Raw genomic sequence first — 23,514 nt, 5'->3', positions numbered from 1 at the left:
TTCTTCTTGGGGTTTTCCTGGTGTTCAGACTTGTGAAATGTATCACAGCCTAACTGTTGACCTATTACAACTGCTTGAAAACCTCAGCCAAAAATTCTGATACTGATACAGCAACATATAATCTGTTCAATCTAAAAATAAAGACTGATACTTAGAAAATAGTGCAAGATTAATTTATTTACAAATATTTCAGCCAGTTATATTTTAGAGAAACTTTTGTTCTGAAGACTGAAGAAGAATAAAAACATAATTCGGAAATTTTAGACACACTGATCAGAAATTTTAGAGACACTGGTGCTTTGCTGTTCCTTGGAGGTATTTTTAGTGTTGGCTTTTCCTTTTCTGGAAGCTTCTAATGTAACAATACCTTACACCACAGTGCTGATACAGGGATCAGTGATTCATTAAAAGCTAATCCATGAGACATTAGGTTTACAAGTATCACAGACACATTAGATTTGAGAACAAGGAGGGACACTGTGGTGAAAGGATTGTCAAATATACAGAGAATATCCCCATGAGTGGGTACTACCATTAGTTTTGCAAGAAAGCATTAGTTTTAAAAATTAATTTCTTATGTGTAATTACTGGAAACAGCTGTTTAGGAAGTGGTATTATAGCAAGTTAGACTGGAATCAGTCAAAAGATGGTTTATTTATTTTTTGCCATTTGAAGTTTAAGCAGCACTCCTTATATTTAGAATTCCCTACGTCTGTAAAAAAACCCACAAATATCATGTATGCCTAATCAGTCTAATAATGCTAATCAGTCTAATAACTCATCTATCTTCACTTGCACGCGATGTACACAGAGCTCTTCAGACTAATTCAGAGCTACTTCCTTCCCCATGAATGCCAGTCAGATATCTACAGGGTTTGATACAGTCTTTATAGAAAGAGAAAATGGCAGAAACTGCTTTACTTTTCCTCCATGGATAGTCGGTAAAGGTTCTCGCCCAAGAACTCGAGCCTCTCCCTTTGTTCCAGGTCCTGGTACAAGCCCTTGGGCACCTTGCTCAGGCCGTAAACCAGGCCGAACAGGCAGCCGGCGATGGACCCGGTGGCCGCGCTCTCCCCTGCAGGTTTAAGCACAATTGCAGTGGTCGCTTAGTGTCCACAATACACAACCAAAAACTGCTCTGAGCGGAGAAGGGAGCATTCCACACTGATGGAGCTCAGTGGGAGCGTGTTGAGTCAGTCCTAAAGGGTAAGGATGCCGAAGTAAGAGAATGATGCCAAGGCAAGCACATGGAGATGCCACTGTGGTGCGCACTCCTGCTCCGGGAGCTCACTTAGTTTCAGGAAAATCTACCCCAGCACGACAGCTTGCAGGCAGCTAGCCATTGCTAAGAACAAGGGAGAGAATAATAGTTGTGGGGGTGTCTACTATACAACAAAAGTCCTGGACTGGAGAGTGTCCCTTCCCTCCTCACAGCACAGAACAGCACTGTGTGGGCTCTAAAACACCCAGCCTTGCTGAGGGGCACCGATGCTCTGTGCAAGCAGTGCCTGTGGGTTTGTGCCCGCCAGGGTCTACAGTGGGGGACTGTGAGCTCTCACCACGGTGTTGGGGCAGGTGAGAGACCCAGAACCCCTGCAAAGGCCCCACATCACACAGGGAGGGAGTGGGTGATTCAGGGCTGGGGTCCTACCCCCAGCTATGCCAGCCCTCCCAAAAGCCCGGCAAGATACATCTGCTAATGAGAAAGCTCTCTCTCACAAAGCTGTGGAAACACTCGATTGAGTGCCTCCAAGTGCTGGATTTTATTTGTCTGGCACTTGTTTGGGGTGCTCTATTATTTTTCTCCCTTACTTGTTTTCATTATATGCAGCTAAAAGGTTGCTTTGCCAAAGGTGCTCATGTCCTGTCAGGATATGTTGGCCCTTTAGAAAGCTGTGCTGGATTTACTCTTCATGCACCTCTGGCAGAACCATGAGATGTAAATGGAGCAACATTTGAAAGGTGCTGTAAGTGGCTTGTGTGGCAGCTGCTGCCAGAAGAATGGTGTTTAGAGGCTAAAACCAGAGGTGTGAATGTTACAGACAACATGGCAGATTGGCCAACGGAGGCAGCTGGCAGCCAGGATGGCTCTATCCCGGCCCTGGCGAGGGAGCGGGGGGGAAGCACAGGGGACCCTCACCTCCGTGGAACATGGAGCGGTTGCAGAGCTCTGTCCAGTCCCCGCCGCAGCCCATCAGGGCATCGTACGCGATCATGGGGGCGTCGTGGCCTCGTCTTCCCCCCCGGCCTTCGGAGCTCCACCGCCTGTACGTCTGCGGGAGAGAGCGCTGTCAGCGCGGGGCGCCGGAGCCGCAGGCCTGGGCCGTCGGCCACGCCGGGCTGGCGTCTCCCCTGCTGGGTGGGAATGGCTCGGTGGGAGCGGGAAGGGCAGCACGGCTCCCGTGTGGCGTGGGACGAGCCGCAGCAGCCGCTCCCACAGCCCCGGTGGTGCCTGAGGTGCCGGTGAAGGCCTGCAGTCCCACTTAATGCACCGAGCTCTCGGCAGGCCGAGAGGCTGGTTTAAGAAATGCCAAAAAGTAGATCAAGACAGATTTCAAGTTCACATTCTAGAAATTCCTTATAATATAAATAATTAAGGTTGGTAAGGACATACTTCATCAGTCCTCTTCCTGCCTCTGGGAATATTTTCAGCTCCCTTTGCCACACATTTGCAAATGTTTCAATTAGCCAAATTTTCATGGAGGGTGAAAAAGTTTTGATCCAGTAATTTCTTTAGGGCCTTGGTTTCAGACTATGTAATTCAAGTCCCTTTCTCTTTTTCTTGCCAAGCCTTTTCTCCCCTCTTTTAAAAGCACTTGTTGAACAGAAGGGAAAATAATTTGCGAATGTAAGAAACAGTTCTTCCCCAGGAGAAGAAGGAAGAAGAAAGAACTCCAAACCCACAGTGATGTTTGCAAAGGAAAACTGGATTTTCTCTGGAGCAGGTACCTCCAGCCCCCAATTCTCAAATTACCTCAACACTATTAAGTTTATAATTTAAAAATATCATCCTATTAAGAAATGGGCAGCTTTTTTTCATGAAGTTTAACTTACATTGTGGCAAGTTCAGTGTTACTGGTTGGCTGCCTCTTGGCTTCTGTGACATGTGTGAAGGGTTTGCATTTTTCTCTATTCATTTTCACCTGAACAGTTTCATACTTGGTTGAGGTTTATCTACATCTCCATCAAACACAGCAGAGTCAGACTATAGCTTCACTCTGCTGCTTTTTTTTTTTTTTTTTTAACAATGTAGCGAGATTATTTATGCCTTCATGTTGTTCTCCACCCCATGCAAATTTCCAGCCAAATTTCCAAATTGCTGCAGTTTGGATGCTGGTGGAGCAGCACGAACACATATGCAATGCTACCAAAGGCAGGAGGGCTCAGCACAGAGGGGCTGCTCTCAGTGTGCAGCCAGGCAGCTCAAGAGTCGCTCCGGCTATTCCTCCTCTTCCCTGATGCTCTGCACACATCCAGTGTCATCTTGCCTTGCTGAAACAGCTTTATATTGGGGATAGCTTGTCCTAGGACTGAACCTGGCAGGACTTAATTGCCCCAAGGCAGCACTTCCCAAACTGCTTCCTTCTCCTTTCAGCTCCAGTGCCTTTGTGCAGCCCTGTGCTGTGGCAAGAGCCCAGCTTCCCTTGGGTGGGCCAGCAAGGACCTAGCTCTTGGATGGGGTGTCAGCATGTACTCTCCTGCTGAAGGCACTGAGCTGCTGCCAAACCCAGGAGTGTCCCCTCCTTGCTGTCAACCCCTGCTGCCAGTAATTACAGCTGGCTCTGACTTCCTCACCCTTCAGGAGTTGACCTGCTGCTGGCTAGCACTTCTTTTCCATGTTTTTTTTTTTTTTTTTTTTTTTTTTTTTTTTTTTTTTCCTCCTTTCTGGGTTCTTTCTCACTGTTCGTTTAAGCAACTCCATCTTAAAGAAACAAGGTCCTTTTAGTCTAATTGTCCTGGATGACTTTGGTTTTGTTCCTCCCTCATTTTGTAGCACATTGTGTCCATCACAAGAAAGGGAGTCAGGCAAGTATTTTATTTGCAGAATCAAGGCTGATCCCATGTGTTGAGCAATGTCTGCCCATTCACTGCTTATCTAACATCTTCCAAACACGCATCACTGAAAAATTGTATATACTAGCTTACAGAGAATGTGGCCTTTGCTGCTCAGCACTTCAAGGTGTGATTTTTTGCAAGGGAAATTGCCTTTGAAACATGCTTGTATCTATCCAAGCCACACTTGATGGCTTCACTTTCACATGCAGCTGGCATTTTGCCTGCAGAAAGGTCCATCTGGCCAAGCAGAAACATGCATTTGGTGACCTGTGGGCAAGGGTTGTGCCAGATACTGGTGCTTCATTAACTGCATGTGGAAAGGCAATGGGCTATACTCTCAAACACGAGGAGACAGCTAGTCTGGAGGGAAGGCAAAGTACCTTTTTCTCAGGCGCTCCTAAGAAAAAGGCAGGCAGAATAGTCACCTTCTCCTAATCTATTCTTTCGATAGCTATTAGCACACTAATGAAGGCCAGGCTATGGTCTCTGCCTGGTGGGGGAGTTTGAGGGTCAAGAACCATTTTTCCTTTCTTGTTCATCAAAATAACTAGCTCAGTAGGCCAAAATAGTTGGGCTAGGATAATGAAAGTAAAATTTGCTTCTGTATTAGGAATCCATACTGTTCTCTCTTGAAATGATCATGGAGAATTACTGCTTGGTTTAATCTCTCCTAAAGCTTTGCTGAGACTCCAGTAGTACTAGAAGGAATATAAAACTAGTAGTGAATTCATGGCACTGAATTAGTAAAATAAACCTTGAAGGGAATCTATTCTTTATATTTAGAGTGAGCAATTTCTTTTTATCCACAGTCAGACTTCCATAGGCACTTTTCACTGCACAGATAATTGCCTAAAAATACACAAAGTGACTTCTCGGCATAAAAGTATGGAAAGAAAGGATTGATTTATGGCAAAAGGTGACAAGAACCACATACTTATTGCTTAACTGCTAAATGGAGAGCTTTGGGGGGTGCCAGCCCATATCAGATAGCTGTAAACAGCAGGGAAGAAGACACATTATTTCTCTCGAGTTAAGAAGATATAACAAGCAAAGAAAAGATCATGTACATTATAAAATAGTATCTCCTGGAATGTGGTGAAACACCATCTCTCAAGACACTTAAAACTAGCTTGGCACAGCCCAGGCTGGCAACGAATCAACCACTTGGGATGTCTGTCTTCTGCTCAAAGGACCAAAAAATCATAGACTGGTTTGGGTTGGAAGGATCTTTAAAGACCACTGAGTTCCAATCCCCTGCCACAGCTGGGACACCCTCCACTAAACATGACCAAATCCAGCTTCTACTACCTGGGGGTATTTTTGTGGCCCCCAGCCTTGGGGGCTCTGGCCACAGCTCCATTAGGCTTTAATGAGAGCCCCAGGTAAGACATTTGCCTTTTCCACCCTCAGATAGCCATGGCCCATGTTTTGTACCTGCTCTGGGTACCAGACCATTAAGTCTGCCTCTCTATGCTGCTTTCTCCCATTGCAGCAAACCCAGGACTGGTGGTAACTGCTTTTTTTTTTTAAGCTAGCACATATCTGAGTCAAAGATGAGAGTTGCTATTTTTTTCTTGAAATTTCAGGAAAAAAAATTTCCTGACTACTCTGGCAGTGGAATCAGTTGAAAAATAGTGGTGTGTCTCTTTAAAAATACCTCTGTTGGTTCAGAGCCATCCCAAGAACTTTTGGAAGTTGGAGTTACCTTTTCTCTCTCCTCTGCATCATAGTTAGCTGGAAAGACAGGTTGATTCTGGTTTTCCTCATTGATTTCTCTCTCCTCCAAATAAAACTGCCACTTGGCTTCAAAGTAAAACCAGTGCTCTTGATATTCTGAAGGCAAAAGAATTAATGATTTAGTATGTAATTTTGAGAACATTTTCAGTTCTACTTTAACATATTTTAAGGATAATGACAGTATTGACTGACACGAAACCCCAGGTATTTTACAGTAATGTACTGCATATATACTAAGTATGGAGTGGGACATCTGATTGAAAAAAGAGGAGGCAATGAAGAAAATACTTTCAGAATTTTGTGCTATTTTAATGTAATTTAAGATATATCACGATGAAACTTTACAAGAATTTACTGAAGAGCAATCTTCAAAACATTAGGGTCAACAAAAAGAAAACAATAAATTCTTTGCCAGTTTTTATTCCTTTCCTATGACTAAAGAAGATCTAAAAATTCTTCCACATTCTAAATACAGTTTGCTGTTACCCTGGTTTTTCTGAGTTTTTTATTAGCCTTTTGATTTTCATAAATGGAGTCAGATCTTTTAGTTACTGTAGAATATTAGAGCAGTTCTTCTACCTTTCCCACAGAAGTAATATAAACAAATCCTTTGTTTTTCATTCTTTGTCCTTTGTTTGCATATTTCTAACCTGAAAACAATTGTAACTGACAATTCGTCTGGCCACTGAGGCTGAGGGGTGGAAACCCCAAAAAGCCAATCTTCTGCTAGACCCACAAATGTATAAAAGTAAAAGAATAAACAAAGGGGTCTCTTCTCTCCTCTCTTTCAGCTGGGAGCTGGATCAGAGGAACCTCTGCGAAAATCTCTTGTCTGCGTGTGATTGCTTTGTGTGTCTCAGTGACAGTTTGCCACCTACCTCAGTTATCAAATTTTAATTGCATAAATTCTCCAGTACTTCTGTTTTATTTTCATTGCATTTATTGTGTGATCATTCAGGGAAAAAACAGATAGGAAAGTCCAAAATTCCCATTTGCAGATATTATAATACATATCAAATGTAGCAAAGGGATAAATAGCACACACATCTATCTGTGCCCATAGAAATAAGCCTTTTTTTATAACCATATGTCTTTCTCCTTTTTTTCTGTCACTTTGGGAAGTGATCTCTAATCATGCCTAATGTTCCCCATGTAAATAAACTTATTAAATTTAGTTTATTTTCAAGCCAATGCTCTTGTTCACCCTTTTTATAAAGACTTAAAAAGGCACCTAAGTCAGTCACACTGGACTGTAAAGCACGTACACCTGCACCTGCCTGCAGAACTGAGGCCTGAGGGAAACCCTGCCTGGCAAGCTGAGGGGAATAAGAGAACAGTGAGGTGGCCCAGATGGCTAAGTATGCCAAGGCAAACTAGCAATTTAGGATGGGACTATGGGTGTAAAAGAAAATTTAACATTCCCACTTTTTCCCTGTCTCTCTCCTGCTTGGCTTCTCAGAGTTGTGTGCTGCAGGTGGCTGAGAAGCACACACACAGCCAAACCATTCACCTGAAAGATGTAATCTGATTTTGCTTATTTTCCTAAAATGCCATAGTGGTGACTCTCTTTGGCAATTAAGATCTTTAAGTAGGGGCTCTTTTTTTGTAAAAATCCAAGCTGTTTTCTAGGACCTGATACTTTCACAAAGTTGTCAGCTGCCAGTGTCCCATCCCCAGACAGTGATGAGCATTCAACCACATGCCCGAGACACCTGGAAGTGTGAGCTGCCCTTTTTCTGAGTCTATGACCCAGTTTGGCCTCATTTTAAATGAAACATTCCCCAGGACCCTAAAAAGGGGAGGTATTTACAAAAACAGAGTGAAAGGGCAGTTACAGCCATCAGATCAAGGAGAGCATCTAGATATATCTACAGCATCTAGAGGAAAACCAATGTAAGCAAAGCAAATGTAAACTATCAACACCCACTACAGCAGCTGGTTTTGACAGTTTTTAGAAATGTGAGTGATCTGACTCATCTCTTTCTTTTTTGTTGTCTTTTTGTATGTTTGTGTGCTTTTTTTCCCTAATTCCCCCATGACAATAAACCACAAATGCCTCAAAAATTAATGTTTTCTGTGTAGCACCTTAACAAACAAGGTGGTTGTTCCATAGTTTCAGAGATAGAGGGATCAGCAGCTGAGGGAGATTTTTGTTGGGTGGACCTGTAGCATGGTCCTGTAGCATGTAGAGACCTATGCCATTAACCCTACCAAGGCTCTGCACCATCCCTTGAACCCAACCAAGGCGATGGTCACATTCAGGTCCACGGAACTATCTGGCCAGTAACTGCAACTGGATATCAGAGAGGGGTGTCGAGTCGAACTCTCTGTGACATGGATAACAAGCTCTCTGTTTGTTATCCATGGGGGATAATATAGCTAAAATAGGATTTTCTAAAACTGGAGGACTCTGTTTGGCAGGATTTCTTTGCAGTGCATCTCAGCAGCCAAGGAGCTTAACTTTAATGCAGGACGCTTTTCCCACTACCAAAATAGGATGAAGTTCAACAATACGGGCACTGGCTGGAGGGCATGCCACAGGAGTCCAGCACACATACCTCCACGCCGAGGGGTCCTGCTGGGGTGGAGTGACAGGGACCTGCTGCAAAGCCACTCAGAGAGACGCTCAATCACATTAATCCTGCACCTGCTCCTCATGGGTCTCTGCTAAAAAAATCCTGGTGTGCAATGAGGCGCAGATGAAAACGCAGGGTCTTCCAGAAAGCCTTCCTGGGGCTCCTTTCAGATTTTAAAGCAGCAGCTTTTCTTCAGGGGTAAGTTTTAATTTCTGAGCGCTCTTGAGTAAAGGTTTCTATTGAATTCAGTCTTTCTCAACAGCTATCCTTTAATCTCTTTCCTTGATGTTTCAGTGTAGTGATTCTTGTCTGCCCATGGAAGGTCTCGCCATTACAGGCATCACTTCCTGGCAAGAGTGGACCAAAGTACCTTTGCCCCAAAGACCACATGCATAGCAATAATAAAGCAGTAGTATCAAGTTCAGTAGTTTAAAACAAGGATACAAGAGGTTGTATCTTAAATATTTGTTCAGAAAAGCAACAAGTCAAATCTGAATAGTGGTCAAAAGCTAACTCTTGCTCAGGAGGCATCTGCAGGTGAAATTTTCCTGGCAGGATGTGGAGTGCCAGTGGTTTTTCTTCTAGAAGATGTTGAGCCACACTAATTGATGGAAGGCAGCTGAACAATAAATCTCAGCAGTCAGGTTGCCTAATAACCTGCTAAATATAATTTCCTTCCTCCCCCTTGCCCAGCAATTTCTGAAGATTTCCCTAAAAATAAAACTGTGTAGTAGGGCATGGTCATTGCTATTTTGCTTTGTATTTTTGCCACCAATACACCAGGCAACTAACTAGTGGTGGTAGAAGAAGGTGACACCACCTGTGAAAAGCTTACTTCTCTGAGCAGAGAAAGTGGGAGGACAACCTTTGGAGGGAGGAGAGGGGGAAAAACAGCACCATGTAAAGACTAGTGCCTTCAGTGCCTTTCCAGCTTAACATAGCTTTAAGGAAATAAACTCTTGATCCAGACTCGGTACCTGCCATGTGACGAATGGTCTTCTTACAGTATTCTTCAGCCATTGGCACAACCTTCATCATTTCTCTTCCCCACTGCACAAGGGGTTTCCCTTGTATTGCGTACGCCACGAAGAGGGCTGTGCAAAGGGACCCTAGAAAACCTGGAATTCACAAATAACAAGGATTACCAGTGTGCATCTGTGCTGGTACTATCCTTTTTGTCCTTGTTTTTCCTCACAAAATCACCAGTGGAATGCCTCATGGCTGTCAGGTAGATTAACAAATGTACAAAACCCATCTCTGCCTGTTTGCAGCCTGACTTGTGGCACGTCAAGATTATTGGCTAACGAGTGCTGCCCATTGGTTTGCAACTTATCTTACATAGGAGGGAGCTTCTGTTCTCAGTGGTGTAATATGATAGAAATTGAGGTAGGGGTCAAAAATAAACATCATCTACCAATGGGATACTGAAAACCTTCTAATTAAAGTCACATGAAATAATTGACTTGTATAAAGTGATTCAATTACAAGCTCTATCAGCTTGTTTACAGCATCATCCAGCCCAAGAGTGGTGGTTGCTAGATCTAACACTGTTTCTGGCTCATTTGACTCTAATGGAACAAACCCATGTCCCTTTAGAGGAAAGAAGAAATTGTCCAAGAAAAACATACTGCTCTTCTACTTTGTTTACAAATATTTCACCATTTTAAATATTACAAATATTGTAACTGTTGATGGGCACTCAACACTTCATGACCAGGAACAGTAGTCTCATTACTTATATTTGCTTGCGCTCTTGGCATTCTGTCAAGGGCAAAAAACCGACCTGGTGCAGTGTGCAAACAAAGTTTAAGAAAACAAGTCAGTCATTTAAATAACTCCCAGGTGAGCAAAGTATTGATGCAGGGGCTTCTTTCAGTGCACGGGTCCAAAAGTGTTCACTCATACATAGAGGTAATGATGAATTTTGTGTGTCTTGCTGAAATTATCTTAGGAGGTGGCAAGTCCAGATGAAGTGATTACTAATTCCCTCTGCTACAAGTCCTGCAATATTGGGTCAGGCCTAAGGCACATCCAGCTACAGTCCCATGTATGTTTTCATAAACAATAAAAGCCCATGTAGACCCAGCCCAAAGGGTCTCACTAAGATAAACAGCATCTCGTCCAGATGCCACAAAGATCCTTGAGTGCCGACTTACTGGGAGGGGCAGCAGAGGGTTTAGTGTGAATCAAAGGGCTAGCCGGGGGCAGTGGGACAACTCAGCCAGAGGGTGGCAGAGGCTGAGGTATGCCCTGAAGGTTTTGCAGGGGCAGTCCCCTCCTGCCCACTCCGCAGGCTCCCATGCCCCTGTTGCTGTTGCCCTGCTCCCCCTGCCCTCACACAGCCTGATGCAACTCACTAGAGGAGAAAGCACACCCTGGCCAAGGTGTCTGCCTCTGCAAGACAGAGTGAACCTCAATGTGGCTTCGCTTCTCTATTCCCCAGAGCAGCTAGGCTAGTTTTAGGAGCCATTTTAATTATACAGTTTGACTGATTTTGACAAGACTACCTCTTTGACTCTTTTGAACCCAGGCATACCATGGATTTTGTAGCTGCCTGTAGCAGCAAGGTCTTAGGCTTCACTGTGCATAACATGGGGAAGTATTTCCTTTGTCTGCTTGTTTCAGTCCCAAGTGACACTGGTTTTGTTCTCTGAGTCTGAGTTATGAGGATCATAACTGGTATTTCCCCAATGCATTTCAGGATGGCAGTGAGGTGCATGTGACCCTTCCACCCCTCTCCTTCCTGCCTCCCTGCTGTGCCACTTGTTTATTTTCCCAGCTGAAAACTCTTTCTGGATGTAATTTCTCATTGTATGGAAGGTGTCTGACAATCTGGATCCTCCTTGCTGCCATTTTCTGATTCTCATAAGCCCTTTCTGATGTGACGGACACAGACTACAAACAGTCTTATGGCTGCTAATACACCACGGCCTTTACATTCCAGCCTAATTTTCTGCTTTGTTTTAAACCCTTGTTCCCTAATTTTATGGCATTCTCATGGCTTTTCTGACTGCTTCATGGCACTGAGCATGTTGAACATGTCACCCTTCATTATGGTCTTATTTATTGCTGTTTAAAACAGACAGAATGAATACATGCTTACACAGCATAAAATCATCAAAATGACAGACCTGAATATTAAAAACAACATTAAATCTGCGTATTTAGGTTTTGTTTAGAAAATGTTTCAGGCTGTATCCTAAAATATGTGGAGTTAGGGTTTTTTGGCTTACTAGCTTTACCTACAATGATTGGATATGACAAAACCTGCCCAGAGAAAAATGTTGTTATCTCCTGAACCATAAATTTACATGATAACAGTGAGTCATCTAGCTATACATGAATCCTAAAATTTGATCAGGGCAACTAATATGAATATGCTTTGGACAAGGCAGGTAATGTTTACATATTGGGATTTTAGGAGAGAAAACAACTATGCCTGAGAATGATGTTGGCATATTATACAAGCAAATATATAAGCCTGTAGAAGTAATATACACATGGAGGTATTAGCGAAGTAAAGTTCAAACTGAGGCCTTGAAGCCTGCAAATCAGAAGTGGTTTAACCAGGGGAGTTCACAGGAGCCGTGTTAGTCCCTGCAGAAGTGGAAATCTGCCTTAAGGGATGTCAGAGTGCAGGATTTACCTGTGGGATGGTTGTGAGTCATTCGTCCACATTCAATGCTCACTTCAATAAGTGACTCCAGCCTTTCTGGCTTCCAGTATCGCATTCCTAAACACATGGCTTTTGTGGAAGCTCCAAATCCAGAACCTAAAGTAAAAGGATAACACCGAGCATTTGAAAGGAGACTGATCTCACACAAATATGATAAAATGTGAGACAAGCACGCTCCATTAATTCAGCTCATTGTGTGGGAAGGAAACTTCTCAGGGAATGGGAAATTACCATGCAAAATGAATTACAAGTTTTGAAAGTTTCTTGCAAGAAATTTTGCTCCTACATAGTCATTCTGGTTTTACAGGTATGTTCCAATATAATCAAGTGCTATCAGGCGCATAGTGGGTTCAGAAAGCCGTGTGCTCTCTTGTTCACAGGACTTGGTTGATCCAAACTCTCATCCCATCTTCACCCATTTTTAGCTGATGCTGCTGTTTTGGTTGCTCTGGGTACCCACACCAGAAACAGAACTTGGAGAAACTTATACATTTCCCCACACGCTTATTTTATAGTTGTAAGCACACAATTAAAACACTTTATATGAGCTTCACTGTTCACCTTTCAATGTTTCATCCTGGAGAGCCTTGCCAGTTTTTGCTATGTACAAAAATAATGTGTCCAAAAGAAATTGAAGGCTACTGAGCCAGATCCTACAAAGTTAGGCAACATCAGAACTGAAGTTTCCCATGCAAACTGAAATTAGTGCTTATTGTGCTCCAGCCTACACTTACCAAGCTTAGTCTTGGGAACCTCCACCTCCATGCAGCACAGAATTTATTTATTGAACAGCTAATTCAGAATTTCTTTTAATCTTTAACACTGAGAGTGTGATCCCAGGTGTTCAACTTTTAGACACTTCATTGAGTGGAATTAAACTTACTAATGAGTTTCTCTGCAGTACTTATCACAGTAATTTTAGGATCCCAGAGAAGTTTTAATGAGCTTATCTTCACCAGGCACCAGTGAGGTGATTATCTCCTCTATGCAGCTGGTGAGCCAGTGCCCAAAAAAGCATTAACTCATTGCAGGCAACCACCTTGAGGCTTCAATTTTTCAAAGTACTTGGCATTTTTTTCAGTGCTGTCTTTGCTCAATCACACTTCCCAGTGACCTTGGAATAGCTGGGAGCAATCAGCATTTCTCTTGTTAGTTCCTGGAAGATAAGGGGCATATTTGTGCTACCTAATTTTAGACTATGTGAACCTGCATTAGGAGCCCAATCTCCTCGTCTTTTCCAGGCAGGCAGGATGGAGAAAGGCTGTATGTCCATTAGTGTGCATGATGGCATAGTAGGAACAACTCTGGGGCCAGAGTGAACTGAAGCAGCAGATGCCAAGGAGCGAGGGTCACAGCTTTCAGTCACTTATCTGGAGAAGGGCCCTCAGCTGCTCCATTGGGCTTTGTCTGCTGTGAGAGCAAAGCACCAGAGACTCTTTTGGAACACCTCTTGCCATTAAGTCTGATCCCAAGTGGCTCCATCTCCGATGTCCTAAGGTTATGAGTGTGATCCAAGTAGGGTAGTGGAAGTGGCAGTGAGATCTACTTCAAGCCAAACTGAAGCCTGAGCCAAACTAACATAAACCAGATACCTGAGAGCAGCTATCCTGGAGCAGATAAAACTGTCTGCCTATCTCACAGATCACATAGAAACCATAAGGAAGAGTCAGGAAGGATATCCAGTCTTCCAGGGCACCACTCAGCTGGGAGAAAATATTTTCTACTGCTTGCAAGACCAAACTCTTCATTAAACCATCTGCTGCTGTAGAGTAGCGGATGACAGTCTTCACTATGAAAACCTGGTTTCTCCAAAGAAGAAATAGTCCATGCTGTTTATCCTAGAAGAGAGGCTCGTGCACTACACAAAACTTCTAATTAAATAACATCTCTCACTATGTCCAAAGTGGAAGATGTACTACCGTAATCTGACTGCTGGTTTGGAGGAGCTTGTCTTTCCCACTTCATTGTGTTCCTACAGTCTGGGAAGTTCCATTAAAACCTTCAGGAGAATTAGACAATTAAACTTGGTAACAAAAATTTCCATCACTTGGAGTAGCATTAAACTCAGAGAGAGCTTCAGGGAGCTAACTCTGATGTCTCATGTCTACCACTGGTTGTGTCCATAAGGACACAAAGGACAGCAAGACTAGTCCAAGCAATAGGAGTGACACATGTGACAACATAAGGACTGTCCTCCATGATCAGACCAAAGGTCAAGCCGACTCATCATGTCTACAATGAAGAAGACACTTAAGAAAAAGAGAAGTACAATGACATTATCCCTTTGTACTAACTAAGCTGCTAACAATTTGTCTCCCTGATCCAGAAGGCAGCTGGATATTCGTCCTTCTGCTTCCTCTTGAAGGAATTCCCCTGGGTGAATTTGCCCAGCTTATTTTCAAACTCACATGAACTGTAGCATCTGCAAATTGGCAATGGAAAATATTTACGTAGCTTATGTAGGTGTTGTGTGAAAAAAGTCCTTTTTCTGGCTGGCTTTGAGGTCATGACCTCCTAGTTTCATTTGAAATCCCTGGTTGCTGTGCTGGAGGAGACAGTGAATTTTTGCTCTGCCTATCCATGTTTCTCAGTTATTTTCCTTTCCATTTATGCACTACATTATTTTTTTTAGTATGTCATACCTCAGTGTGATTTTCTTCACTCCACCTGTAGAATAATAAAGATTAGGGTAATGGCTGCTAAGCCCTGAGGAGGATGTGCCTTTTGTGACTACAGATCATTCTGCATGAAAACTTAGAGCCCAGCACCTTTATCTTCTGTGCATCTGCAGCTTAACCTTCTCTTCAACTTTCCCCTCAACTTTCTGCATTTTTCCTCACACTTTTCCCTTATGCCCCTCTGCCAATACTACCAGCAAAAAATTCTCAAGTGCTTCTAGGAAGCCCAGAAGTTGCTTCCACAGCTGCAAATAAAGACCTGGTTGGATGCTGCAGTCTTGGCCTGAAATACACGATACAGGTAGAGCCCAGCTATCTGACCCACCATTTGACTGGCCTTTTGCAGTGGCTCCAAAAGCAAACCTCTGGCTCAGGGGGGTACGACCTTAGTCAGATTTTGGTTCCAGTTCTACGGCATCAATGATTCTCTTCTGAACAATTAGAAGTTTTGGCAATGGGTCAAAACATTTTTACCATGTCTCAGAAAGAGCAGACTCATCTGCACCAAAATTTTAAACAAATACTTAGAGACAAACAGAGGCAAACACTTAATGGAGAGAATTTTAGCCTTGTGCTAATCAATGTTGTAAATTGTAAACCAGCTCTTAAAATGGAAAGCGTTAGACAATCTGGGCAGGTTTTCTGGTGGTCACAGGAATCTCACCAGCCTCTAACATAACCCAGGTATCTCTGTAATGAGTGTGGCAACGAGCATGACATGAGGTGGCAGAAACACACAGGGCAGTTTGACTTAGGGATTCAGTGTGCTGACTAAACACACAAGAATTTGAGCAGAGAACCATCTGTAAGCAATGTAAAATTACCTAAGATAAGTGCATGAAGGCTGGAACACGAATTATTGCTGGAAGCGAGATAAGATAGAATGCCCACAGCAAATCAGCCTTTTGGTTCCAGCCCATTCAAAATATAACCTGACTGCTAGGCATTCAATCCCAGACATTCAATGCCTGTGGCATGTTTTTGCCTCAAGAAGAACTTTGTGCAAATTCAATTAAAAAATCGGTTATGTCCATAGCAGTGTTGTGTCCCATGGAAGTCAGAACATCTCCAGGTTGCTGGTTCTTCTGCTCTTAGGGTGAAAAAAAGGCTTCCTAAAATGTTCCAAATGCTTATTTGTCAGACCAGATGGAGAAGGTGGTTTTTAGCCGACAGATCTCAAGGCACAAATTAATTTTAGTTTCTTCTAGCCCAGAGTATCCCCAAAGCAGATAGTCCATCATGGAAAGCTGAGGAGGAAGAAGGCTGAAAGAAAAGAGTTAGCTCCGACTCTGCAGTGGACCAGGGAACAGCTGTACTCAACTGCATTGTTGAGCAATGTTAAGAGCTACCTGGGGCCAACAGCAGCTCCCACAATTACTTTCACCAAATTTTATCCACTGTCAATCACAAAACACATGACAACTGCCAAAGGGGCGCTTTCTCAGATCTGACTGACTGATAGCAGGGTGGGAAGAACACACCCTTTTCACTCCCAGCAGCTGTTGTGAGGAGCAGGGGACAAGTGAGAGATTTTTTTTTGTCAAACCGGCTGCAGAGACCCAGAAATAGCTGTGGCATTGTGCCACTGGGTTTTTGCCATGGTGCTGCATCAATACGCAGTTCTGTTGAGGCAGCGTGCTCTGCAGCTGAGTGTCACCGACGCAGCCAGCGCCAGTGTGAGCTGACACCGTTTTTCGGCTGTCTGGGTCTCCCTCCTCTGATAATGGGGTGTCTCTACGGGCTTTCAAGATTAATTGCACTGTGTGTGCATGTGTGTGCACATAGCTGCATGCGCGTTATTTAACTTGAAGTGGAAATTTTATTCATTGTAAATGTAAATTATCATAAAAGGAAAGAAAGAGACGGTCAGACATAGGTAAACAAGGCTAGGAATATTAGGGATTATCAACAAAACAATCATAGTTGTTAGCAGGGCATCCAAATGGAGAAAAGTCTCTGCTTTCCCTCCAGTGAACATGTTGGTGCTGAGAGCAATTTACAGGTTTAACATTTGGTTTCAAATCTGGTGTCACTGAACAGATCCAAGTCTACAAACTTTTAAGGAAAAATGGCAGAAAATATTTCTTAAAATAACCATTAAACTCAAGGACAAAGATCTGGACCCTGAGGCACAGAGCCAAGGACAAAGTCTCTTTAAATAGATGTTAAAGAGGGAGGGGTTTGCTTACAAGAGGACACAGTGCCCTACAGAAGGAATTCTTGGCAGACCTCTTGTCATCCTCAGGCGAACATGGAAATGTTTCAGGGGTAGTGGCCTTTGATGTCAGGGGGAAAAGGAAACCATTTCCATACAGCCACAAACACCGAGAGCATGCATTATTCTAGCCTGGCCCTCTAGAGGAAAGCAGTACCATACCCTTTTCGTTGAAGGGCGTGTGCCAAGCGAGAAGGTGGTTGTCTGGTTTTAACTCCCTGCAGCCTTCGATGGTGGCGGGGTCCGGCCGCCTGCCCGAGAGCTTGTCGACAGCATCCACGTAGCGCTTCACCAGCTCGCGGTACAGGTCTTCTAAACACCAGTAATCTGCTCACAGGAGGGAAGAGAAGGTTGCTGTGTGAAGGCAGAAGAGCAAAAAACCACAGAAAACATGCAAGCAAGCTCATTGTGCGTTTGAGAAATACTCCTGTTTCCACTTCCAATATATCAAGTCATGTTTCCAGTGCCACTGTCACATTTTTACGCAACATCACAGCAGGCCGGAGAGAGAATTGTCTTGACTCCAGGTTCTCATCTTCCCCTCCTTTCATTTCCAGGTTTATTTCCTTCACTGGAATGATGAAGCATTCTGTTAATCAACAGTAGCTGCTGAGGGTCTTTATTTAAGCTTTGTTGGTGTGAAGTCATTACAGGTGACAGCGTGGCTGCCATGGGGTCTTGATAAAGCCAACAGTGCCTGGCTCAGCCCCTGCCTTTACAGATGTGAATCCAATTTAAAAATGAAAGCTTTTTTTTTTTTTTAATTACCACATTACAGAATAACTTTAAGAGGTATGTATGACTAGATACAAACGCAAATTACCAACTTCCTTTTTAAAATCTGTATGTTATATGTATTTTGTCTAAAATTTGTAGGTCTTTCATGCAGGGATCTGAATATCTTATAATATCATGAACAGTGGCGTTTTAAAAGAAATATAAAAATCAGCAAGAGTAGTAAATCCCTGCTACCTGAAAGCAGTTTCTAGCACATAAATTTCTCTCCATAATAAGTTCACTAACAATATGTGTTTATAGATTATTTTCACCAAGACCTACAGTCTTGCCTAAGAAAGAGCCTTCCCCCTGTTAAACATAGACTGTTTCTTCAGTATTGTTGCTTCTCTCAGCTGATGTTGTCTGTTGTTGTTCTTGAAGAGTCCTGCCCTTCACTTGTATCAAGGAAAACCTTCCACTGGCATCTATTACAGCTGCGTAATCGGCGCGAACACAGGCCAAAGGGATTTATCCACTTATATATTTTCTACATACTTAGAAAAACCCCATTTAATACTTGGTTAGTTGCACAGGCTGAATGACACAGGCAAGGGAAGTTCTTCTAAAAATAGCTTCATTTTGTCCGAGTTGGTGAATTCTGGAAATCCACAATTTATCTTAAGAGAAAGTTCGGAGTCCCAGAAGCAAGCAACGTTCTAAAGTACCAGTTATGGAGGCAGGCAAAAAAGAAGATGAAGGGTAGAACAAAGGTTCCTCTTCTTTCACATAAAATAATACCCTACCAGTTACACTGGTCACCTCAGTGTGTAATCCTAAAGAAACAAGACACTTTCAAGCTGCCAGCTCTTTCCAGATTTAGGAGTCAGGTGTCACAGTTTATCCAGATGGGAGCCAGGAGCAGGGTTTACTGCCTGGCAGCTCCTGCAGAAACCTTGTCCCCAGAGCACAGAGTCCCTGTGGTCCAGCACCTCCAGGCTGTTCAAGCCTATCATGGATCCCATGCTGGAGGCAGATTGCTGCCTCAGCCATCAATAGGACAGGTTTTTTCCTTGGAAATGAGCTCTTATTTTTTTTAACCCATGTGTAAGCAAGAGGGGAAAATGACGCTTTTGTCATTGCAGAGATAGTTTCCCTAGGTTTGATGATGTTGTCCGTGTTCCTCCCTTACAGGACAGATTCCTCCAGGAAGCAGATGTTTCGTCTATCCTTCATTGTCAGATCAGCCTTTCAGTCAGGGCACACGGTGGATTTGGGGAGCACCAGCTCAGTCTGCAGCAGCGCCCACAGCCCTGGTTTCTCGTGGCCATGCCCCTCCTGGCATGTTATCCATGCAACTGCCAAGGTGCTGGCCAATAACCCTCCCCAGGTAAGAACTGTCCTTGTCTTAACACAAGCCTGCACCTCAGCTTGGCTGTGCTGCCTCAGCCTCAGGCTGGGAGCTGCCCCAAGGGCAGTGCCCCGACAATGACAACAGGACTTCACGGCTTTAAGCCGTGGGCACGTTTGTCCCAGCCTGCAAGTATCCCGCAATTGCCCGCAGGTGAGTGTCGGGGGAGTGCTGTGGCCAGCAGGCAGCCAGGAAGGCAAAGAGGATGTGCAGGGAGCAGGGCAGTGAATGACAGAGATATTTTTATCGCTTATTTCCTTTTTTTTTTTTTTTTTTTTTTGGCTGGTAACATTCCAGTCACCCAATATATTCTATAAAATCTGTTTCCACAGCAGTAAGGGCAGGTCTCCAGGGCTGGTGGCAGATGCCTTCAGCCTCACAGACATTCACCTTCTGCAGCTTCACTCTGTTGACGTGGGTGATTTGGCACCTAGGCTGGGCCATGAGCAAGCAACGGGGCTTTTTTGCATTCCCCCTGTCAGGAGACACTGCTGCCAGCAGGAGAGGTCCTTGTTTCCCTTGTGGGAAGCAGGGAGGACTCGTTTTATCCCCAATGTTGCTGTGAAATGAAGGGTTTTTTTTAACTAAAATTCCCTACTCCATCTTGCTGTTTCCTCTCCAGCCCATGAAAGTACCTTTTTAAAATTCTTGTCCAATCAGATCAAAGAAATAAGAGTATAGGATAAACACAATCAATGGAAAGAGTAACTTAAACCTTTTTCTTTAGAGTAATTTACAAGCTCCTATATTTAAGAAAAGAATTATTATTTTACTGTTGGTGTAACTGACTCGATTACCCAGAAGTTATGATTTTAGAGGGTTCAATGAGCAAGAAACACATGATACGTATTTAATCATAGCCTATATCCAGAAATATGCTAGTCATCTTTTTTCTTGATAGGCTGACATCTTGCCCTTATCTTTAGTGTATTAGCTACCCCTTAAACCATTGGTTAGCTACTAGCCAAGTATGAAGTGTCCTACACACTCTTCAACTGATCTCTACCTACTATATTTAGAGCAGATTGGAAGCAGGCAGATAAAGGAGTGAAACACTAGCACAAAGGAAATCTCATTGATGTGAAGGATACTTAGCTACACTGGGAGCTTCTGCTACTGGTAGTTATGCAGTGTTATGAGTTTTAAGAAAAATCAGGAATACTTGTAAAGAGATTTAAAAAAATTGAACCATTCTGAAGAGGCAAAATACTCTTGAGAGGTCACTGTCTTCTGATGTACTTCCTATGGTCTTGCCAGTCTCTGAAAGCTCTAGTTTGATGGGAAAGGTGTGGATACAAACACTTCTCATCTTAAAAAGGCTACCCCCACCTTAAGAAAAAACAAATGTTCTCTGCCAAACCATTGTGATTTTAGAAGACATCCTAATAACTTCCACAATTCTGACAGATTTCATTATAAATACAGTATGTTAGGATATTTTTGGACTAATGACAGGGAGCTCTCCTTACAAATCAAATAGATTTTTGCAGATGCAACCCTTTGTCTGAAGGGCAGCAAAGAAGAGACAGCACTAGTGCTTTTAAAAGCCTGAAAGAGATACTAAGGTAACTCTACTCCCGCCTGGAGTTCTGCACACAAACATATAAAAAATGCACTCAGAAGTGTTGTTATCTGTTACAGAAGACTCTCTCGTGGCTATATTATTCCCTGTTGTGCTCCAGCATACAGATAATCTGCTTGGCAATTATTTTCGTTATGCTGGACATATGTTATTTTAGTCTTTAAGCTTTAACCAATTGTACATCTCTAGGGAAAATACAGGAAGAGCCCCTCCACACTCCAGAAATCAAGACACCCCCCTCTCCCCCCGGTTTGTGAGATGGTCACAGAATTGTGCTCATGGAGCAGCCAAACTCATGCACATTATCATTCACATAAGCAGCATTTCTGACACGCTTTCTCATTATTTCCCCAGCAATCAGGCTTATTCTAAGAAATGCAGCAGCTCGACAGCTCTGTTCCTCTGCAGACTGTGTTTGCTATTCCCGCCATACCTACCTGTGATGACAGCCTCAGCTGTAGCCATGTGCATGAGCGTGTTGTCACTTACTGGCCACTTGTCTGGAGAGAGCACCAGGTTCTCAAGCCCTCCAATTTCCTTCAGCTCCTGCTGGATTTTTGCACCTAAGGCATTGTTTTCGCGGGAGAAATTGCGATAACCGAGAGCATCCCCTACCCCAGCCAGAACAAGTGCAGCCTTAAATTTATCCATCCCCAAGACGTTTTCCACTTTCCTTTTGCCCGAGACAGCCACCGAATCTTGATCTTCCTTTGTTCCTTTGCCTTCAACTCAGCTCCCCCGACTCTTTATATCAGCCATTGTGTCACACCAAGAGCTCTCTCTATAAGGCAAGGACTTCCTTTTCTGGCTCTGCAGATGCCATCTCTTGTCTGGGACCTGACAGAGAGGAAATATTTCATAACCCAGGGATTTTGCAGGGGCTTTGCTCAATGAACTGTAAGAGCAGACCTGCAAAAGCCTTGTTTCTGCAACCCAGCTTAAAGCAAGCCAGGAGATCCTTAGCCCTTCCCAGCCAAAGTAACTCTATACCCAGAAAAACAGATGTCTCCACAGGGGTGCTTATTTATTCAACAACTTGTAAATTAATATTTCTTCTTCTGCCCATTTCTGATATGCTGAAGTCAGCCTCCCTCTCAGGGACCAGTCAGAAGTAAAGGCAATTGTAAAAGCAGTTTTCCAGACTCTGTACACACTAGAAGGAGGGAATAAGCAGTAAGAAATGTAGTGAAATGCAGATGACCTCTCCCATTTCTACTTATGCCCAACAGAGATATTTTGTTAACAGCTTTCTTGTTCTGTTCCACCTAGTAGAAGAATGCTCTGCTAAATCACTGTACCTCTGGATAAACACTGAGCAAAACACCAACTTCAATTACATGCCTCTTACTCTCTGGCAAAGACTGACTTTTTCCTAAAGCTGAGGTCAGTCCACACTTGGACTCTGGAAGGAAACTATTTTGAAAGATGCATTGAAACGGCATCCTGTGATTCTAATAAATTCCTAAATACTCACAAATTACTACTACTTTACAGACAGAAATAGAAGTGTAAATATGGACAGGTAAACAGAAAGAATTGATTGATTAGACTGTAATTTTGATAACTGATAGCCAGGCAAAGGTGCTTGTTTTCTTTGATCTTTTTCAGAGGGAAATACTGACTGCTGTTGAGATAGAAAAGACCTGCAATGTAAGGGAAGCATCATCCTAGCACCCAAAGCAACAAGTAAATAAGCAATAAGCTAATCATGGTCTAAGTTATTGACCTGTGTAGAAATATCTCTGTGCTTAATGGATTTTCAGGACACACAGAAGCATTGTCATGCCTGTTCTACATTAGAAGAGACAAAGCGCCCAAATGGTGGAAGTAGTTTCTGTTAGTGCACTAATTTCAAAGATCGGGATTGGTTAACAGAAATGCTGAAAAGGACACTGAGAGTGTGTTTTCATTGCTAGAAAGTAACAGCTCCACACTGGAAAAGCCAAAAAAAAGAAAAAAAAAAAAAAAAAAAAAGAAGAAGAAAAGGAGGATAATTATGCCTTAGGGAGCAGAGGGTATGCAGGGACAATTATCAGTGGGGCACAGCCAGCCTGCTCTAGTGTTGGCTTGCCACAAGTGGTGGATGCCAGCCCTACTGCCCTGTGTGGGGCAGGGGGAACAGGCATCATCTCCCACAATCAGGGCATTTACGCAACACTGAGGTAATCTTAGAGTCAACCCTGCAGTGTGCGTTACCTCACGTTCCACGTGTCTGAAAACAAACACTAAAAATGGAAAACCAAGGCCAGGACAGCTTACAGAACGCACCAGGCAGAAGCACTGACGTTGATGTCTCTGTTACAGGTCCATCCACCCCTCTGTGGCACACACCTGTTCTCTATTGCTGCATAGCATCACGGTTTGCAGGGACGTGGCAATTTGAACTTGCAAAGCGAGGACAGGAGGAATCACCTGCTGAGGCACTGTGGTGAGCTAGTAAGAGCCTCATCAGATGGAAGGTTCCTCCCTGAAAATGAGCAAAGCTATTCTTAGTTTTCCATTTATCTTTTTCTTCTGAATGTGGCTGGCAGTTGCATTGCCCTTTAGCCTCCCATAGACTTCAGTCTGTTGCAACACACTCAGCTGCTCGGAACCCAGGCCAAATTAGGAATAAGGCTCTGCTAAAAACCCAGAGAAAATTTCAGAGAAGTTCTATTTTTCAACTCTGTAAAACAGAACATGCAGTGAAGACATTTTTATTTACTTTTTAAATTACTCATAATCTCCTTTTCATGTGGTACTTCCAGCTACTGTGAGCTTTCTGGGCACAGGTAGGCTAGACACATTAAACTACTCTCCACAAAGGAGACAATTGTTTGTAACGTATCATACCTGCCTGTCTGAAACAGAGATAAAAGACAGTAATTTC

The 23,514-nt window shown here is 43.3% G+C and overlaps 1 protein-coding gene across 1 annotated transcript; it reads right to left on the bottom strand.

Annotated features, from left to right (window-relative positions):
- Positions 1–228: 228 nt before the first annotated feature.
- ADPRHL1 (ADP-ribosylhydrolase like 1) lies at positions 229–21,545 on the bottom strand. Its single transcript, XM_040054855.2, has 7 exons — positions 21,083–21,545; positions 17,101–17,265; positions 12,016–12,141; positions 9,347–9,487; positions 5,762–5,889; positions 2,141–2,273; positions 229–1,075 (listed from the first exon to the last, which is right to left on the bottom strand). Exons 1-7 carry the CDS (start codon positions 21,294–21,296, stop codon positions 918–920), a joined length of 1,065 nt encoding a protein of 354 aa, XP_039910789.1. The 5' UTR covers positions 21,297–21,545; the 3' UTR covers positions 229–917.
- Between the last annotated feature and the right edge of the window lie 1,969 nt (positions 21,546–23,514).

The sequence above is a fragment of the Hirundo rustica genome, chromosome 2 (genome assembly GCF_015227805.2).
Source record: "Hirundo rustica isolate bHirRus1 chromosome 2, bHirRus1.pri.v3, whole genome shotgun sequence".
NCBI classification, from domain to species: Eukaryota; Metazoa; Chordata; class Aves; order Passeriformes; family Hirundinidae; genus Hirundo; species Hirundo rustica.
The sequence above is the reverse complement of the archived record's forward strand: the minus strand, read 5'-3'. Positions and strand labels throughout refer to the sequence as shown.